The sequence below is a fragment of the Neophocaena asiaeorientalis genome, unplaced genomic scaffold (genome assembly GCF_003031525.2).
Source record: "Neophocaena asiaeorientalis asiaeorientalis breed wild unplaced genomic scaffold, Neophocaena_asiaeorientalis_V1.1 scaffold116, whole genome shotgun sequence".
Classification (NCBI taxonomy): domain Eukaryota; kingdom Metazoa; phylum Chordata; class Mammalia; order Artiodactyla; family Phocoenidae; genus Neophocaena; species Neophocaena asiaeorientalis.
Genome location: NW_020174561.1, coordinates 3,309,372 through 3,330,494, shown reverse-complemented (window position 1 = coordinate 3,330,494; position 21,123 = coordinate 3,309,372). Strand labels below are relative to the sequence as shown.

The following is a 21,123-nucleotide window of genomic DNA, read 5'->3' as shown; positions in this document are numbered from 1 at the left end:
AAAGAACAAATAAAACAAATAGAAAGATGGTAGAATTAAGTGCAGTCATACCAAATCCACATTAACTATAAATGGCTTAAACACATAAATCAAAAGACAGAATCTGTCATATTTGACTAAAACCTAAGAAAACAAAATTATTTATATTGGACTTCCCTGGTGGTGCAATGCTTAAGAATCCACCTGCCAATGCAGGGGACACACGTTCAAGCCCTGGTCCGGGAAGATCCCACAGGCCACGGAGCAAGTAAGCCCATGAGCCACAACTACTGAGCCTGTGCTCTAGAGCCCGCGAGCCACAGCTACTGAGCCCATGTGCCACAACTACTGAAGCCCGCGTGCCTAGAGCCCACACTCCGCAACAAGAGAAGCCACTGCAACGAGAAGCCCGCACACTGTAACGAAGAGTAGCCCCCACTCGCTGCAACTGGAGAAAGCCCGCGCACAGCAATGAAGACCCAACGTAGCCAAAAATAAATAAATGAATGAATAAAATTTTTTAAAAATCAATTATATTTTACCTACAAGAAACCCACTTTAAATATAATATAAAGACACAAGTAGTTTAAAAATAAAAGGATGGAAAAAGATATACCATTATAAAATTTTAAAAAGTTGTAATAGTTACATTAATATCAGTGTATTTCAGAATGAAGAATATCAACATTGATGAAAAGAGCACTGTATTGTGATACAGGCATATACTCATAATGAATATATAGCAACCTTAAATGTTTACAAACTAATCAAATACCAGAGCTTCAAAAAACATAAAGCAAAACCAGATAAAAATGCAAGGAGAATTGACAAATCCACAGCTACAGGCAAAGATTTCAACATTCCTCTCTCAGTAGTTGATAGAACAAGTAGAAAGCCAATAAGGATATAGAATAATTGAAAATTCTATCAACCAACTTGACTGAGTGACACTCTAGAACACACCACGCAACAACAGCAGAATATATATTCTTTTCAAGGGCACATGTAATATATACCAAGATATTCTTTCATAAACAAATCTCAATAAATTTAAAAGGAATCAAATTCTACAGACTCTCCCAGATAATTGAAGAGACTGCTAACTAATTCTCTGAGGCCAGCATTACTCTAGTACCAAAACCTGAAAACAAACAAACGACCTATAAGAAAGCTAAAGACCAATGTCCCTCCTGACCACTGATGTGAGCATTTTAAATAAAATTTTAGTAAATAAAATTTAACAATATATAAAAAGTATAATATATCATGCTCAAAGTTAGTTTAATTCAATGTAATTTAGCAAGTTAACAGACTAAAAAAGAAAACCATAAGATCATCTTGAAAGACACAGCAAAAACATTTAACAAATTCCAACATCTATTCCTGATAAAAACTATCAGCAAACTAGCAATAGAAGAGTTTCCTCAATCTGAAAATTCTACAGCTAACAAACACTGATAACTAATGGTAAGAAAAAAGAGGCTTTACTGCTAACAGAAGAAAAAAGATAAGGATATCTTAAAGCAGAATAAGAAATAAAAGTATCCAGATTGAAAAGCAAGAAATATAAGTGACTTTTCTCACATAAGACATTATTTTTTATGTTAGAAAATCCTGTGAAGTCCACAAAAAAGCAGCTAGAACTAATAAATAAGCTTAGCAAGGGTACAGAATTTTAAAAATCAGTGTATTACTAAATCCTAGCAACTATCAATCAGAAACTGAAGCTGAAAAATAGAGACTTCCCTGGCGGTCCAGTGGTTAAGACTTCACCTTCCAATGCAGGGGATGTGGGTTCGATCCCTGGTCAGGAGCTAAGAACCCACATGCCTCGTGGCCAAAAAACCAATATGAAATACTTATACATCTGTTTAAAGATGAGCAGGACTGTATACTGAAAACTATATAGCATTGCTCAGAGAAAAGAGAATACCTAAGTAGAGAGATACAGTGTTTATGGGTCAAGAGAATCAAAATTTTTAAGGTGTCAACTCTTCCCAAGTTGATTTATTGTTTATGACTAGTTTATTGAGTCCCTGTTGTAATCTCAAATTTTTTCACTTTTGGTATGCACTTTAAATTGTCTAAGGTGATAAAATCCATAAACTCCCTCAAGAAATGTGAAGGAAGGAAGGATCCTGGAAGCTAGTCTGGAAATCCAACATCTAAAAAATATAATATTGTTTGAAGAGGGGGAGTCTTCACACTAGAAACGGATTTTGTGGCAGTCAGGTTTAGATGGATCGAACATGCTGTCTTTAGAACATCTCTTCTGCCCTAAGCTTTTCCACCAAAACTCTCTCCCACTCTTTCAGGATCACTTGGAGTTTGAAAACCATTGCATAAAATAGAAGGCATGTCATTTTCAAGCTCTATTTGAATATTTATTCCAAGGCCATAGAATATGAAGTAAATGGAGAAAGCTATCTATTTGTCATTTCTTTATGTAGGAGCACTATAAGAGGCCACTATTCTTAGAGGCTCTAACAAACACAGTCTCTGACTCTTCTGAAGAGTCCAAGCATATCTGCATCTCTTAAAAAAAGATACTGTGTCAAGAAAAAAAGTTGCACTAAATAAAAAAAGATAAGAATTAAGCATTAGAATAAATAAGGAAAATAATGGAAATGTCAGCCTTAACATGGATGCAAGAGCACACCACTTTTCTTTGAATGGAGAGGCTATCTGACTTTTCTGGCATTTTGGTGATCTTCAGTACATACTTTTTACAGAATAATAACCACAAAGGCATAGAGTCTGATTCAGTGGCCCAGCCATAGACTTGCCACTGAGGAGAGGTCAAAGGGTAGGCTCAGCTCAGCAGGTGTGCAGAACTACATTTGTCCAGATTCATCCACAACCCTGCAAACAATGCTCCAGGGAGCCCTGACAATATGGGGTGGGAGGGGATTGAACTATCTAAAAATCCCTGAAGTGAAAACTAATAATGAGAATAGTTTAATGGAGTTAGAGGCTCATTTGATACCAACACACCACATTATTCCAATAAGGTATTGAACTTGTTTTTTAGTATTGTATACAGTGTCTAAATTGTCCTATATTTTCTTTGTGTGCTGAATTCTGTAAAGTGAAAATGCATTTTTAAAAATGCACACTTTGTTCACTGTTTTACCTTCAGCGTGCTCTCTCAACCAAAGGGTAATTGGGTAAAAGTTAAATGATTCTTTGGGAATGTTTGTTTAGGTGTTATTACTAAGGGAAACCTTTTAAACTTAATAAAATTAGCTTACCTAAGGTTTCAATGAGATTCTGGCTAAGAGTCTTCTGAAGAAGGAGTTTGACCAAGCCTGGTGACTGCGTGTGAGCAATTACTTCTGGTGATGTGCTAAGGAGTGATAAGAAAATAACAGTAATAAGAATACAACCTAATATTGAGCTTTTATTATGGCCAGTCACTGCCCTAAGTGTTTTATGTGTATTAATTCATTTAATTCTCATAACCCTATGAAGATATTCTTGTGTCATCAGTGGTCCATTTTCAGATGAGGAAACTGCAGCATATAGAGGTCAAATTACATATCTGAGGATGGTATGGTGAGTTGTGGAGCAAGCATTCAGTCCTGGAAGTCAGCCTCCAGATTCTATTCTCATAAGCACTGCTCTAGACACAATGGTTTTGGTCTTCATTTGAGCTAGGCTGATTTGCTCTGTTCTGTGGCTCTAGGTTACATCAGTTATTTTTGCCATGAATTTATTAATATACTGACTCTTCTTGGTGAAAGATGTGAACTTCAGGCTCCATCTCTCTTGCACTTAACACGAAGCTCTGCAGTAGAGTTGGTTAATGGCAAGGAGTGTCTAATACAGGTGGGCCTGAGATACACTTTCCTCCCAGAGGATCCCAGAGAGGTGCAGAGGGCATCCCAATTTCCCTACACCCTTGAAGTGGTGGGTCAGTGGGGCTTGTGGCTCCGTTGAAGAGATGTTGATTTTAGGCATGACATGAGAGGTACATGAGCCAGGGAGTATGAATAGATCTTGGAATCAGAAGTAAAAGATAAAACCGATAGGAATCATACATTTCAGAGAATTGTTCATCTCAGTCGAAGCCAACACAGACAATTGCTGATCACAAAGACCAGATGCATCTCACTCATCCAGTGCAAGTTTCATATGTAAGGTTCACAGAACTTAGATAAAAACATCAAGAAGAAAGGAACAAGAGAGGGGATCTAAAAAACAAAAACCTAAGTTGACTAAGTTAAACTCTGAAATCAGAAAAAACACTGAAATGACTAAATTGACTTTGATTTAAAGTGTTCTGCTGTTGAGAAAAGTGGAAGCTTGAGAGCTAAATTAGAATACATTTCTTTGAACTTATTTTATGCTTTTTCAGTATTAATTCTAGTTTTTTTTAACCCATATGTTTACCAATTTGGTTACTCACCATTTCTTGTCATGTCACACAACTTCTGTCTTGAATTTTCTCTTTCCTTTGTTACATACGTTAGACGTACCTTTATGAGCTTTGGTTATTGGTAAACTCTCTTAGTTTTTATTGGTTTGAAAACTCCTTAGTTTTCTTTCATTCTTGAAACATAGACTTTCTAGATGTATAATTTTAGGTTGATAGCTCTTTGTTTTAGCACTGGGAGATTCTTCACTGTTTCCAGTTGTTCTTGAGAAGGTTGCCTTAGTCTAATTATAGTTCCTTGTATGTAATCTTTCTTCTCTCTCTCTATTACCTTTTCTTTCTTTTGAGTGTTCTACTGTTTCGCTCTCATGTAGGTGAGGGCAAATTTCCCTTTTAAAAATCCTGCTTTGGATTCATTATGCTTCCTGAAAATCTTGATTGGTTGTTTTCACTAATACTGGAAAATTGTTACCCATTGTATCTTCAATGATTGTGTCTCCCTCACTCTTTTTACTATATACTCTTGGAATTCTGATTAAATATATGCTACATTTCTCATTCTAGCTTGCATTTTTCTTAACTTCTCCTTCAGAGTTCTGTCTCTGTGTTGTATTCTAAATAATTTTTTAAATGTGTCTTCAAGTTCACACACTTTCTTCCAGTTTGTATAGTGCTATTTAAACTATTCATTAAGTTTTTAATTTAAATCATTATACTTTTTATACTTAAAATTTCTATTTGACACCTTTTCATATCTTTTTTTTAATACCTTTATTAGAGTATAATTGCTTTACAATGATGTGTTAGTTTCTGCTTTATAACAAAGTGAATCAGCTATGTATATACATATATCCCCATATCTCCTCCTTCTTGCGTCTCCCTCCCACCCTCCCTATCCTTTTCATATCTTTCTGGTCACTTTTCAGGGTCTCTGGTTCCTCATTGTATTTGTTTTCTATTGTTGCCATAACAAACTACCACAATACTTATTATTATCTCAAAGCTCTGTAGATTAGCAGATTTGTCCAATACAAGTCTCACTGGACTAAAATCAAGGTGTCTGCAGGGTTGCATTCCTTACTGGAGGCTCTTGAGGACAATCTATTTCTAGGCTTATGTTGTTGGCTGAATTCAGTTCCATGCAGCTGTAGGACTAAGGCCTCTGTTTTCTTGCTGGGTTTCAACCAGGGTCATTCTGAGTTTCTAAAGGCTGCCTGCATTCTCTGACTTGTGACCCTTTTCATCATCAAACCCAGCAACACTGGGGGGTCCAGTTCTCATATTTCAAATCTCTCTGACTTCCCATTCTGTCTGATCTCACCCACCTGACTCTTCTGCCTTTCTCTTCTGCTCTTAAGAGCTCATATAATCACATTGGTTTATGAGTCTTCACTTTATATTCTTTATTTAATAATTAGAATACCTGTTGTCTTTGCACTTTGGATTTTATTTCTTCTGTTTATGTTGTCTCTTGCACAAAATGCTTTATGTCTTGGCAGAATTTATGGGTTTTGATTATAATCTTAGACATTCTTTGAGCCCCAGCTTGAAGAAAGTGTTCCTTTTTATTGGCCAGGTAGTTGGGGATATTATCAGCCTAGGACTGTTTTAAAATTACGTTTCAGATTGAGGTACCTACACACACTGATATTGAGACTTTAGGCCCCTAACCTGGATTATGAATTTTCAAAGGAGATTTTACCCCTCCACCAAGTGCATAGGCCAAAACATGAAAATTCCCTTGATGTTTCCCTCCACAAGGTGGGTTTTTTTCCTCATTTTCACTGAGAGTACAGCCCTTGGAGATCCTAACTCTATGTAATTTTCCATTCAACCCCTAACTTGCTTGGGTCCTAGCTTGGTCTCCCATCCCTCGTACCCTGTGTACTTAGTAATAAGAAAATTTCAATATCTCTAGGGACTAGCAGTTTCTATCTAAAGTCCTTGCTTAAGTCTCTGGACATTTGCTGGTCCTTCTATATATTTCTCTTCTTAAGGACTTCTGTTTTTTTTTTTTTTTGCCTACATGGTAATGTATGTTATACAATATTTATTATTATTTGGCCTTAAGAAGATCTCCCCCACCTCTAGCCTCCAGTGTCTATACCACTATACTGTTATTAAGAAAAGCCCTTTTATTTCTTTTTTCAAACCCCACATCTTTTTGTTCCTAAACAAATGAAGGTCCTCATGTTTGGAAAACCTTTTAATTTTTACTTTATTTATGTGCTGTTTTTACTATTTACTCCTGGACTAATCTGATCTTACTCTGCACTGGGGACATTTCCCAGTGCATTCCCAAAACTTACCTAGTAAATTGTTATTTTGACTAAAATACTTAGTTTGGGAATAACATGGCTGATGCTGCCCTGGGGTAACAATTTAAACTATTTTTATATTACATTACAGTAATAAAACTGAATGTTTGTTTGGGTTTACTCTTTCATTGCTAGTACAATCCTCTCCCTCTTGAAAATAAAAGTATTTAATTGGGAAAAATCCCCACACAAGTAAAGATAATAATCATTCAATAACTAAACCAAGAAAACTTTGGAACAAAAGTGTCATCACAAAGATTCTTATCAAATATTTAGCCATGGCAAAAATATAATAAAATATCTAATAATAAACTTTGACATATAATAATATGTAGTACACATGTCCAGGCACAACGTGTCACGATATTGTTTTATCAAATTTTGCTAATAAATTTAATTAGCAATACTGGCTAAAAGTGTACCTTCCTACCTCCCAAGCTGAAAAAGGAGAGAACAAAGTCTTGGAGACCAGGTAGGGTGAAAACAGTGCACACATTTGAAAGGAAGGAAATCTGAATTCTAGAGGTGCTGATATATACAGTGGCAGTTGTGGTGAGTGAAGGATACACATATGCTGCGGAGCCCTCTAAGCACTTGCAAGGAACAGACAGTAAATAGGCACTTAGTGAAATTGCTCCTATTATCTGGACAAGATCCAACCGTAAGCAAGATACAGGGATTTAAAGTGACAAAGACTTCTAGTTAACTTCTAAGTAAGGCTCAATGTAAGAACAAAAACACTGTCTACCCTAGAGTGGGAAGACAAAGATTTGTCTGATCATCTGTTTAGGCTGTCTTTTGGAAACTTTCAAAGACAGTATGCACCTCTCAAACTAAAAGAACTTGAGAACTTTGATGTAAATGGGACAAATGTGAAATGGATGAGTTAAGTCATTTTTGATATATCAGCTAAACATAAAGATGTAACAAGAGAACCATACGGCTCACTTAAACAAATTTTAACAAAGTATCATTTTTTCTGCACTCAGCTGGCAGCTGTTGGAAGTAATTCTGTTAAAATGATTCAAGCTGAAATGTTTATATTATTTTCTTGAGAGCAAAACTTAATATAATTTGAAAAGTCATTTCATTTTTTCATAATGAAAATATATTCATCATATAATATAATTCAGCACTGATAAATTGAATGATTAGAAAAAAGCAGAAATGTAATAAATACTGTGGATCATAAATAAATGTGTAACATATGATAGGGAAGGGAACAAGTGAACAGGGTGAACATAGATGATTTACACAAAGCAGCAATATTATATTGTCAGGCTTAAATAGACACATTTTTTTCTTGAAAAAGTGGTTAATTTTGCATTGAGTAATTAATAAACAGACAAATAATAAACATGGGCTATTATATATAATTTTTTAAAGAAATGTATAACTTTAAAAAAACCTCTTTACCATATTTAATTTTCAAGAATAACTTTATAAATAATGTCATTTGCACAAAAAAACCAAACCAGGTCTGATGAGCTCTATGAAAATTAAAGCTATTAAAGGTGTTTTTTAACCTTGTCTTCCATTTTATTTTTAGCATGAGAATTGCTCTAACTTCTCCATATTTTCCTAACTGTACATATTTTTTGTCTTTTTCAATTTTTTGCCTTTATTCTAATTTTGGAATGCCAGTAGACCTTACAGTTTAACATCCTGAATGCTAGGAGACTATTTTCTTCCTACTTTTGTTCGAATGTTCAGTTCTTTTTTCTTTTTGCTTTGCACATAAATAATTTATTTTTTTCTTTTGCAAATATATCAACAGTTTCAATTTTTTATTCTTTATTTTCCCTCTGGTATTCCATTTCAATGTTGATGCAATGGAGTTACATGACTTTTTTCTGTATCTGCATACACAGTGATAATTCATTTAAATTTCGGAATTTCTTGTTTTTATATATGACATTATGTAGTTCTGAAATAAAATAAACATTTAAGCAAAACTGTTACAAAAATCCACAAATGTGTTAATAATTTTATACTGTTTAGCTTTCTTTCCTAACTATACCGTGCTAATAGTGCAAGTCATAGCAAGCCTTATCCATAGCTCTACAAAGTACATTTCTCAGTGCACCGAGATCATAAAAGTATGAATTATATTATCAATACTTTAACCATAAGGTCAAATAGAAATTAATCCTTATCTATTTTCTGTTGTTTAGTGATTCAGCTATAATTTTGCAACTACTACTTGCAATTTTTTTTTTTTTTTGCGGTACCCAGGCCTGTCACTGTTGTGGCCTCTCCCGTTGTGGAGCACAGGCTCCAGACGCGCAGGCTCAGTGGCCATGGCTCACGGGCCCAGCCACTCCGCGGCATGTGGGATCTTCCCGGACCAGGGCATGAACCCATGTCCCCTGCATTGGCAGGCAGACTCTCAACCATTGCGCCACCAGGGAAGCCCTTAATTTTCAATTTTTATACTATGTGGATATTTCAAGAGTAATCTGATTGGAATATTTTTAAAATGAGGGAATGTATATTTTACTTAGATTAAACTTTTCTTTTGCACTACCAGATGACCACAGCTTTGATTTTTCAGAAAATTCCCTTGGACAACACTACAGAAATGATTTATACAAGTAGCTAATAAACTTGTATATTTTATTTTCTATTTTTACCTTCATGGAAAGTTTCTGAAATAACAAATTGACATTTGAAATGTTACACTGAACCCAAAGTGTAAGATGAAGCAAATGACCTAATCTCTTGAAGGTCAAGTTATAAATTATTCTTATGATGAAGCAGGATGCATATGGTCCATGAGCAAAATCTCAACTGAGGGCTTCTTCATTAAGGCACATAGATGGTCTTGGTTGCATCTCAAAGCAGGTTTGGGGTGTTTTACAGCAGCTACACCAGGACTAATTTAAGTGTCATCAGTTTTCTACAGCCAAATTTTGTAGTGAATTCTTAGTGGTTCCCAAAACCCACCACAGGATAGAGCATTCATGCTTGTCATGGCATGGTCTCGTTACTAACTGCAGGAGCCCAGGAAGGGTAAGTGTGGAGGTCAAACATGGGTACAATCCAGGTAAACATGCCAAGCATCACGACAGCAACACCCACAATATTAACGCCAAGTCCAGCTTTAACCTTGAATACGAAAGAACATGAATGTCAGTCTCAAAAACAAACAAACAAACAAAAAAACCCAAAAACAACCTATGGGAGAATTGGAATACTGTTGAAGAAGGCATATGTCAGATTTACATGCATCCTAAATGATTAGTATCAATGATTGGTTTCATAAGACAAGGAGTCCTTCCATTCATGTCAAAAAAGAATCTATTCCCAACTAAATGCCATTTAGGTTGAGAGTCTCAGAGAGGTTCCTCTTAGGAATATACTGAAGTCATTCTGATTAGAGAAAAATCCCTTTAAAAATCTGCCGTTTCATGTCAAATCAGGATTTGAATTTTGCTATTTTGTATTTCAGTGAAAATAAGGTTCAGGTCACTATATGAAAACTGAATCCTTCATATTCACTCCATATTATTTTTAGTTTAGCCTTCAGTATTCTCTTATTGAGATTTAATACCTCTTCCATTCATCTTTCTTAGAGTTCCCATTTTTCTAGGTCTGATGTCATTATTCTGGTGGCACTAAACAATCTCAAATTGCTTTCTAACTATTAAGACAGAGGTTGGCAAACTACTGCCCATAAACTGTTTTTGTAAAGAAAGTTTTGCGGGACCACAATTCTGCCCATTTGCTTACATGTTGTTGTTGGCTGCTTTCATGATTCAGTAGTTGTGACAGAGACCATACAGCCCACAGAGTCTCAAATATTTACTGTCTGGCTCTTTACAGAGAAAGCTTGCTTATCTCTGCATTCTCTGTATTAAAACATGGAGCCCCAAGGCAAAATAAACATTATAGAGGCCTCCTGTTCTGTCCATGCAAGCCTCTCATTTATTTTAGAATCCTGTTTTTTTTTAACATTCACATACCTAGCACAGTTTATATTGTATATTATGCTCATTTTCTTTACCCAAAGGAGATTATACGACTTCTGCATAGAGGCATTTCCAGAATTTTTACATTACAGGGATTTAGGGACAGCAATCTGTCTGGAAGAAAAGAACCTGGGGCTTAACTTGGAACTGCATTTGCACAGCAAACTCACTGAATTGCCTTTAGTTATAGTCTTGCTTGGTTTGTTTCGGAAGCTGGTGATCAAGATTGAGAGAAGAGCAGGATATTCTCAAGCTAGTCCTTCTCTACCACTACTTTTGTAATTGGCAAAAGGTGCACGTTTTGTCACTTAAATTTTCTATTATTACTTGCTTGTGCTAATTTCATTTCATTTCACTTCATTTCATTTAGTTTTATTTCAGGTGCCACTATTAGAATCAGAAAAAGAAAGATGACTTTTCATCAGTCAAGCACTGAGCCCAACATCTTATTCAGAGCAAATGTCAGTTCTGTAAATATTCATGATAGTAAACCACAGTGCTTGATTGCTGAATTTCATTCACCCTTTTGCCTAGGTCAAGTTGGGTCCTGATCTTGACATGTAAGCTTAAGCCACTGTGTGGAGCATATTGTTTGCTCTCTTCCTCTGCCAGCATATTACTGATGCATTCAATATCTCTGTATTTGTGACTGTAAATATTAATGGCATGTTTGCTTCTGGTTATCACTCTTAAAAACAATTCTATGGCCAGTATCACTCTTAAAAACAATTCTATGGCCAGTCATGAGCTCACCTTCAGAAGTAGTACTCAGGCTATGCATTTCCTAGCAGTTGACTAGCGTATAAAAGGATAGACAACCCAAGATATCACAAAATAATGTCTATTGGTCTTGATAGCATTCTTTCAGCTCACTCACCATGTCAGTAACTTTTAGATGGCCATATGAAAAAACAATAGCATTGGGTGGATTTGCTACTGGTAGGAGGAATGCAAATGAAGTACACAGGGTAGAAGGTAACAAAATATAAAGAGGGTTGACTTGAATGGCTTCAGCCTGTTGGAAAAGATAAAAAGCAGTCTAAGTAAAATTTTGAGATAGGCATCAAAATGAGCAAAATTATTATAATAAACTTTCCCAGAAGCAGATTGATATATAAAGACATAAAATTATATATACATAAATGCAGTTATAACTGGAAGAATATTTTTTAGAAAACGTATCTTCCTCTTGTCATTGTTTATATGGTGATTGGCGTCCATTTAAGCATTATAGCTCAGTTCATTTAGAAAATAAAGTATCATTTATTCCAGAAACAAAATTAAAACAGCAACTGTTTATTACTGATCTAGCGCTAAGTGCTGTGCTAACTGTATATATATATATGTATGTTATATATATAATATATATAAGATATATGTAAAATTTAACATATATATAATGTATAACATAATAACGTTGTATATTTATATATATATAATTTAAATTTCACTACGACCTTAAAAGATCAAAACTGTAGTCCCAAATAGCAGATGAAGAAACTGAGGTCCATACACGTTAAAGTAACTGATCCAAACACATAGCTGGCAAGCAGTAGAGCTTACGTAGTTCTCAGGTCCCTCTGGCTCCAAAGCTTCTCATCATTCCATTAACTTTACTACCTCTGTGACATATGTAATTTAAAATTTTCTTAGGGATCATCACAGAAGAGTTACTGCTATTCTTAATTTATCACATGATTTTTTAACTGCTCCTTGTTGAGAAATAAAAACCAGAAAAAACCCAAAACTGTATTTCACCAACATAACCTGCCTACATTTCTTTTCTAATTTGAAGCAGCTCAAGAATGCCAACATCTGCCCCTTGAGCTGGTAGCAGAACAATTCCAGAAGGGCAGTTCTTCTTTATACAAAGTGCTTTCCTTTCACCAAACTCATCTGTTCCAATAAGAAAAACATTTTACTTGAAGCTGTTTCTTGTAATTGCCAGCTAGTGATGGAGAGGAAGAGAGACAGTCTTCCCTCTCTCTCCTTGCAAATCTGCTTCTTACTTATCTTTTTAAATTCTTCCCTGGGCCGTAGAGAACTGCATCTAAGACATTTAAGCTTGAAGCCTGAAGTGTAACGTAGCTTTTTATTCCCTTGCAAATCACTTATATGAAGCACTTCTAAAAAATTCAAGACATCTTCTGGAGGGAGAAGTATCAGTGTTAGAGATCTAAATACTAAAGTTGCCAGGAAGCAGTGAATCCCAGAGTCTTCTAGAGCTGGAAAGGATCTGGGCTGACCCTCCCATTTATCTGCAAATGAAAAATATGGGCAGAAAGAAGGTAGAGGGTTCACTTAAGATCATGCTGCTTGAACACGGAAGAAAAGAGTTCTCCTGAGTTGAGGTCTCCTAAGAAAGCATGAATGCAAATAAGGATGACTCTGTAAGTTACCTACAGGGGGACCATTCAGGACCCAAATGATTCCACACTGCAATATGAGAACACACAAAGTAGAACACTATTCTTTCAATGAATAGTGTAAATAGGATAAATGAGATACTCACCAATGGAGACAGTATTGGAAGAAGGAGGGTAATGGTAGCTGGATTGCTGGCTACCTCTGTTAAAGATGTGACGAGCAAAGAAGATATCAGAATTATTAGCCAGACTGGTAATGAACCTAGAGGAGTTAATTTATTTCCTATCCATTTAGATAGTCCTGACTCCTAAAAAAACAAATTTGCGATACTTAGTATTCATTAATAAGTCATTTAATCAGACATTTAAATATATTAAAAAGCATTATTTGACCTAAGAACTCAGTTTCTAAAGTATAATTTTAATCTTTCATGTTTTTCTGTGGTTTGTTAGATCTAGGTGGGTTTGACATGGAAAAGTTCTCAATTATTCTCATTTTAATATACCAAACTTTAGGAAGTTTGAATTGTCTTCCCACATCTTTTCAATTAAATTTTAATTATATCTAATTAATATATGTGGGTATAACAAGCCATGTAGTACTATAGGGCTTTAAGAAAAGAGCAGCCTTTCTGGTCTACCTCTGTCCACATTTGTGTTCCCCAGAGGCAACAACTTTCATCCATATTAGCTATTTATAACCATGTTTATGTGTTGATAGCTATTTTACAAAAGTCTACTTTTTCATATTTCTAAATTTTCAAATGTAGACATTATTTACTGATTTCCTAATACGTGCATAAGAATTCAGCTTTCTAACACCTTCCACCATACATAGAACTCAGCTTTCTAACACCTTCCACCATACATATATTTCCTGTCCCCACCCTCCATTCCCTTACACTCATATGTCAACATTTTTGGTTAAATCAATATTTAAAGTTTGCCATTATGATTATATGGATATCGTTCACAACTGAGCCACTTAGTGTACTGTGATTGCTTTCACTTTTTTGTTTTACTTTTTGTTTGTTTGTTTTTCCAGGAAATAATTTCCCTATTCTTTTGTTTGCTTAGTTTTCTAAGTATCTATCACTAATTCTCCAGTACACTCTCCAGTAAAAATGGAAAACTCCTCACAAGTAGATAAAAATGTCAGGTAATTGTCCTTTTTCATTTTCCCTAATGGAGGTATCAATTTTGTAGTATTCCCTTTTTCTGCTCCATTGGGACTAGTTGCTCTTTAGATCTACTTTACTGTTATAAAGAGACTTCTCTTCACTAGCATACTGTGGATTCCCTTCACCTCTCTCTGATGTGGGAATCCTTTCTTGCTAACTTCTTTGTGTTGGTGGGCCACAGGACCACATCTTCTGTAGCTTCCTGTTAATTGGTGCATGGGAAGTAAATTTTTTTAGTCTCTGCATGTCTGAAAGCCTCTTTCTTTTCTTTTCACATTGCTTTGATATTTAGCTTTTGTAGAATTCTAGACTTGAAAAAATTACCACTCCAAATAATTATTGCTCCACTTCCTGTGGCTTCCAGTCGGGTTCTTTAGAAGCCGGATAATATTCTGATCTTGGATTCATTGTACATAATACAGAAAAATCTGCCACAGTCAAATTAATAGTCAAATGGAAGGGAAAATCCTCCATTTGTGAGATTTCAGTGAGCTGCTGCATGTGTGAATCTGTATGCTCATGACAAAGTAGGATGGACATCAGAAATGCTCTAATTACAAGCAGTATACCCTCAGATCAGAAGTTGACAAAAACATCGCCAGATGTGATAGCCAGATATTATGTATATTATTTGCAGTTCTGACTTTTTTGTTTGTTTTTATTTATTTATTTTTTTGGCCATACCGCGAGGCATGTGGGATTTTTAGTTCCCTGACCAGGGATGGAACCTGTGCCCCCTGCAGTGGAAACACAGAGTCCCAACCACTGGACCACCAGGGAATTCCCTGGGTTTTGTTTTTTAGATGGAAAAAGACTATTTACCATTTAAATCACATTGGCACAAATTCATCTTTAAATATATTTTAAGAATGGATTTTATCTACACCTGATTAGATACAGCTGGAAAAGATTACCCCACATATTGTCCCTTGTCTCTGGAAGCCACTGGGATCATATCAAAATCCTACATGAGGTGGTTTGGTACTGGGTTCTCAGTAGCTCTCTCTGTCCAGAATCTCTAAGTCCTCGGTTCCATGAAATTTCTTGTGTTATTTTTTGGAAGTGGCCTTCTATTTCTATTTTCTTTCTTCTTTTTTTCCCCTTCTCTTTCTGAAGCTATTATTGATAAGCTGCTGGATTGATACTCTAATTTTCTTATCATTTTTAATAATATTATTTTCTCTTCATCTTTTTGTTCTATTTTCTGGGATAAGTTCAAACTTCAATTTCTAACCCTGCTACTGAATTAAAAAATTCCTGTTGTTCTATTTCTTATTTTCAGTGGCTCTTTCTTATTTTCTATCTAGTCCATTAAAAAAAAATTACATTCTCGTGGGGGGGTGGTGGTGGTAGGATGAATTGGGAGATTGGGATTGACATATATACACCAATATGCATAAAATAGATAACTAATAAGAACCCTCTGTATAAAAAAATTAAATTAAAATTTAAAAAAAGTTTCCAATGCATCCCCTGTGGAAATAAAATAGCCTATGTTCACAGAATTTTTCCAAAAAAAAAAAAATTACATTCTGTTTTACTTTCGTGACTTTAATGTTTCTGATATCTCTTTGAAGCATCAATGAAAAATTTTGAAAGTTTTCTTTTACTTTATACATTTTCCTTGTCTTTTTGGTATTCTTTCTCTTTTTGCTTATTTTTTGTTACTGGTTGTTGTATCAGAGGCTTTCCCAACTGTCTGGTAATCCTGGACTACCTATTTATGTTTTAAAGGGAGGCGATAAAATCACAATTGGAAGCTCTTTGTGTCTAAGTGAAGATTGTTGAGAGGAAGACATTACTATAGGTGACTGAACTGTAAGCCAGTGTCTCAATGATTCAATTTTTTACAGAGTAAATCTAAATTTTCTACCAGGGAGGAGAGAGGGCAGTTGTCTCTCTGTTCAGGGCTGGAGGGAGTGTCTGGAGGCTCACACCTCCTTACACACTTTTTAAACAATCTTCCAGTTTTAGTGCTGGTTTTTTCTCTAGCTTTCAGTTAATCTGCTGCTTCCAATTCCTAAACTCTTCCAGAATCTTGTGGTTGCATGTTTGTTTCTTTTTGGCTTTTTTTTTTTTGCAGGCTGTAGATTGAATCTTTTTCTACTTCTTTACTGTACAAAGTCATTGACCCCTCATATATCTTCTTCCATCTTCTAAATTTTATCAGTATCTCTTGTATGTTATTGTTCCTGCCATTTATTCTTTGTCTTTAGAGATTGATACTTTTTTGTTGTGCTATTTCCATTTTAGTGGAGACCTGAGTCAAAGTGTTAAGTCCTCCATATTTAACTTAATAGAAAAATTTTGAGGAATGTGTGAAAATGGGAGAGGAGAAGTTGTTCACAGATAAGATTTTGAAGGTGACTGTCAGTTCGTGAGAGTTCAATCATGTTGAACCAAAATCAAGGGGCATTTAAGAGAGAGGAAATAGCAATGAGGTGAAAGCTTTCTGCAATCTCACAGTTCCCGACTAGAAAGGTTATTCTAGTTCTAGGCATTTGTCAAACTAATTACAGTTTGGAACAAAATTTTTAAAAAGTAACTGTCTCCAAATCTTTGTAAAACCAGTTTCCAGTGGAATAGTTATCCACAGCTATAGAAATAGGGTGATTTGGGGTATCCCACAGAAACCTGATTCTTTGTACTAGGATTTTCACAGCAGAGTCCCTCCATGGTTTCCCTCATTCTTCCAGTGAGAAAGCCTAGTGCATCAGACTAAGTCCACACCTTTTCATTTCCTTCAGTTTTGCTATTCTAGGGTCTGGCCAATGCTTTTAAAACCACTTTGAGTGACAGATATTCTAGGAAGGAGAGATGAACAAATTCACGTCAATGCTAGAATTGCTGATTCTGATTTCCTCACAATTCAAATTAGCAGGCATAGGAATAAAAGTTATTTATTCTGAGAAACCTGATCTCATTACTACTGAGCTAGTAGAAAAGTGTATTTGTCTTCTATTTCTGTCATTTATATTTGAACAGTCTATGAGGCAAGCCAAATCTAGACCTAAAATGACATTGTAAGGGGCACTCAGAACTGAGACAATTTCTAAGACTTTCACCTATTACTAAATTGCTGAAAACTCAGTATCCAAATATCATACAGAAGAATTGACAATAAAGTCAGAAGTAAAAACCAGTCTTCCCTTAGACTGTCAAGAATAGAACAGAACAGATAGTTATTTGTCTTGAAAAGTATAAAAATATAACTTTTCAGAAACTGAAGGGCTTGACATGATATCTCTCTCACCATCATTTTTACTTTGATGACTGAATAAGGAAATGGAATGTCCATGAGTTTTGAGTGTTTCACAGAAGGCTACTAAGTCCCGAATAATTAGTTAAAGAGGAGAGGATTTTCATGGAATTTCTGGAGAAGATACTTTTCTTCTAGCAACCCTATAATGACCAGGGCAATTTCAAGGGACAAAGGCTTCCCCAGACTTCTACTTTATTATCAACTGCATAGATGACAGGCCAAAGAAGTAGCCAACTTTATTTCTCATGACAGTTTTGTTTCTTCCTACAATTAGACATAATACAATATTAAACATGGCTATATGAAATTCTTTCTGGACTTCATTCAATAAGCATGTATTAAGTACCTTTAATGTATTTAATATGATATGTAATAAATAATGTAATAAAGTACTATTGTTTCTCATTCTTCTTTGGCAACATTAGGACCATGATATACTGCAGAGACATCTAAGAGCTACGTAAATTCATCATCAAATAAGGTGAAGGTATAAACAAACAAAAAAAATGTACATATGATTTTTATATAACATATTTTTCTTATTAAGCTGGTCTTCTAATATTATTTCATGGATTAAGAATTCTAATTTTCTTTTTTTCTTTTGATATGCTGGGACATCATAAACAATGATGTTTTATGCTTATAAAGATTCTTGAACTCTGAACTTACCTCATCTGTGTGGTACAGTTACTGCATGGCTACTGAAATCTGCATCATTACAATGAAAGGATGAAGTCGAGCATTCCAAAAGCTTGACTGTCTTTGCGTTCTTCTTCGAACAGTCTAGTTAATTGCTAACTATCTTAGACACAGAGTATTACCTCACAGCCATCTGCCAAGGCAAACCCTCCACCAACAAGAATGGCTATATCCCAGGGCATGAATGACTGGAATTCTTTCCAAGTAATCAGTGGAGAGTAATCAAAAGCAACTGAAAAACAAAAGTCCTACAGTTACACATTGCTTAAAATATGACAATATGACATTGCTTATTATCCTAAATAGCCATCTCACAAGAAGTTTTTAATATTCTTGTATTGTTCTTAGATAGGAAACTTGATCTGGACTTCGAGTAATTTCCACCTGGCCTAGGTAGAACATTATATTATAAAAAAAGAAAAAAATCCATAACTTGTAAAAATCCTTTCTATTTTATTATAGAATAAATTTAGATAAATAACACTGTCATATATAATACTATTCATTCATTCATTTATTCATTCATTCCACTAACATCTTTGCCTACTATGAGTCACAAGTGCACTGGGCTATACTGTCCTTTGCTATGTGAAATGTCTGTAATACGCCATTGGTTCAACAGCATCAGTAGAACATTATAATTATTATTCACTTATATCTATTTGAATATTTTATTGTTTTTTTCAAATCATGAAGAGGGTCATGATAGATTCACCAGAATTTGTTTAAAATAATTTGAAGTTCAGATTTTAAAATTTATGTATTATTCATGAGACCCTTAAAATGCTCATAAAGCAATAATCATAAGGATTTCTCTTGATATTTGGGTCCTGATAGCTCCATTGATTTGCTTAGAAATAACATAATCCATGAACACATTATGCCCATTTAACATTTGTGTGTAACAGGCAAGCTTCTACATGGTGAGGTTTTAAGGTTACTAATAAGTCCCCTTCCTGTCTCCTTATCCCAAACCTAAACCAAACCTACCCTCACTGTTGATGGAAATTTTGCTATTTCCTGCTCGAATTAAAGCCATATATCCTGTCAAAATGCAATCATCTCTGAACGTACCTCTCATCTAAAACTGAATATTTTATGTCTTATTTGGCATTTTAAAACCTAGTGTGAATGAGTTTATCAGGGAGAAGAGGAGCTGCAGAATGAGAAGGGAGAGGATGGTGGGTAGGGCAAGGCTCTTTCTGAGAAGGGGACTCAGATATGGGAGCCAGAGGAGTTAAGCCAAGCATAGCACTTGCCACTGCAAGGCCTTAGGGCTTTGACTGCAATGGTCAGAGTCCTCAGGGTCTCACAGGAATCATTGCTCTATATTACAACACCTCCTTATAACACATTTGAGATATTCTAGTCTCAAGTGAAGAACAAAAGGCATGTATTTCTACACTATACTGTTTACATATATCATGTCCTGGAAATGTGACCCATTAGTCATTTATCTATTCTGACTCAAGGAGGCAGGTGGGCCAACCCAACTGCATGACTCCCAGTTCCGTCCCAGCAGATAAATAAAAAATAAAATAAATAAATAAATAAAGGATGAATGAAAAACCAACAGCTCTGCTAGGCCATTCCCAAACAATTTTAAACCATTTTCCCATATTGACAACATATGAATCTGACTACCCAAAATACTCTGTGCTAGTATAAAGCACAGGCATGGATGGATCCTATGTTTAAGAAGTGTGTGTGTGTTGGGAACAGGAACACATACTTTCTTGTCTGTGTGTTATAAAGGCAATGAACGCTCCCACTGAATGTGGTTTCTTTCAACTGTGACACTAGGTTATGGCTAAGTGTGGGGTTGATTTGCATTTTCTCCAAGGCTACTTATGAGGCTGTAAATACTCTTCCCGTTGAAACTCCTCACCTTTTTAGATCCTCAGTATTTATTACCAAGGGCTCATCTTGAAGTATGACTTCCAAGTTCCTTTTCCTACGTTTGCCAATAGTAAGATTAATTCCGATTATGACCAGGGAAGTGGGTACATGGCAGACCAAATAGTATCACCCATAGCAGAATCCTACATAACCATGGTGCATAAGGAAATCTACGTCTAGCTTCTGCAAAGTAAGATAATCCTTCGTATAAGGAGAGGATGTGTGCTGTCTGAATAGGGGTTGAAGTGTATAAACAGGAGATGTAAGCCAGGGGCTGTGTCCATGTCCATTCCTTCTGTTCTATGTGTTAACTGAAACCGAGGGAATTTTGTATTTTTGCTCTTCTGTCAAATTCATTCAGAATTATAAATAATACTCAACCAGTTTCTCCGGTAGGTATAGTTTTGGTCAATCTCTTAGCTGGGATAAGAAAGAACAGGAGTCCTACAAGTAAGGCAACAGTTGAATCTGTAGCAAAACCAGGGTACCTGAAAAAAAGACATGTGTGTGCATTAAAAAATGCCATCAAGAATTTGTATGAACTAAGCACCAACTGATTACGCTGATAGCATACAAGTAGAAGTGGTAATTTATTCTGGCTAATCTGCTCTAAAATCTATAATTCCCAACTAAATATGTAACTTAGTGGGACTGAAAAATCTCAGATCATATCCCCATTGTTTTCATATATATCTCCTTATTTTCAAAACCATGTATACATATGTTGATATACTAGGCCAAGAGTTCACTTTTAGGTAAAGCTGACAGATCTGGTAAATAACTTCTTTGAATTATTTCTTTAATTTTATTGGCAAAGCATTGAGGTTGAAACAATAGGCCAAATCCTGTATAACTGATTTATAAAAGGCTACTATTGAACTGTGGCACGGCATGGATGTTTTGAATGTCCTTTAAAACTCTTCTGTAAATTGTGAAAAGGAATTGATCTGTTCTTCTAAGATATAACGTCTGCTTCTGTGTTTATAGGCCCTGGCCATATCATACAAATGAAATCACCCATTTAATGCTTTGCACCCTGTGAAACTCAATCAAGGATATTAATTATTAGAATG

The 21,123-nt window shown here is 35.3% G+C and overlaps 1 protein-coding gene across 1 annotated transcript in view; it reads right to left on the bottom strand.

Annotated features, from left to right (window-relative positions):
* Positions 1-21,123, bottom strand: part of SLC13A1 (solute carrier family 13 member 1) — a 111,838-nt gene that overhangs the window by 26,291 nt on the left and 64,424 nt on the right. The window contains exons 11-15 of the mRNA XM_024757789.1: positions 20,432-20,538; positions 18,274-18,383; positions 13,156-13,317; positions 11,521-11,658; positions 9,619-9,780 (exon numbers count right to left, since the gene is read on the bottom strand). Of these exons, the coding sequence (XP_024613557.1) occupies positions 9,643-9,780; positions 11,521-11,658; positions 13,156-13,317; positions 18,274-18,383; positions 20,432-20,538 (655 nt within the window). The 3' untranslated portion in view covers positions 9,619-9,642. The remainder of the gene's footprint in view (positions 1-9,618; positions 9,781-11,520; positions 11,659-13,155; positions 13,318-18,273; positions 18,384-20,431; positions 20,539-21,123) is intronic.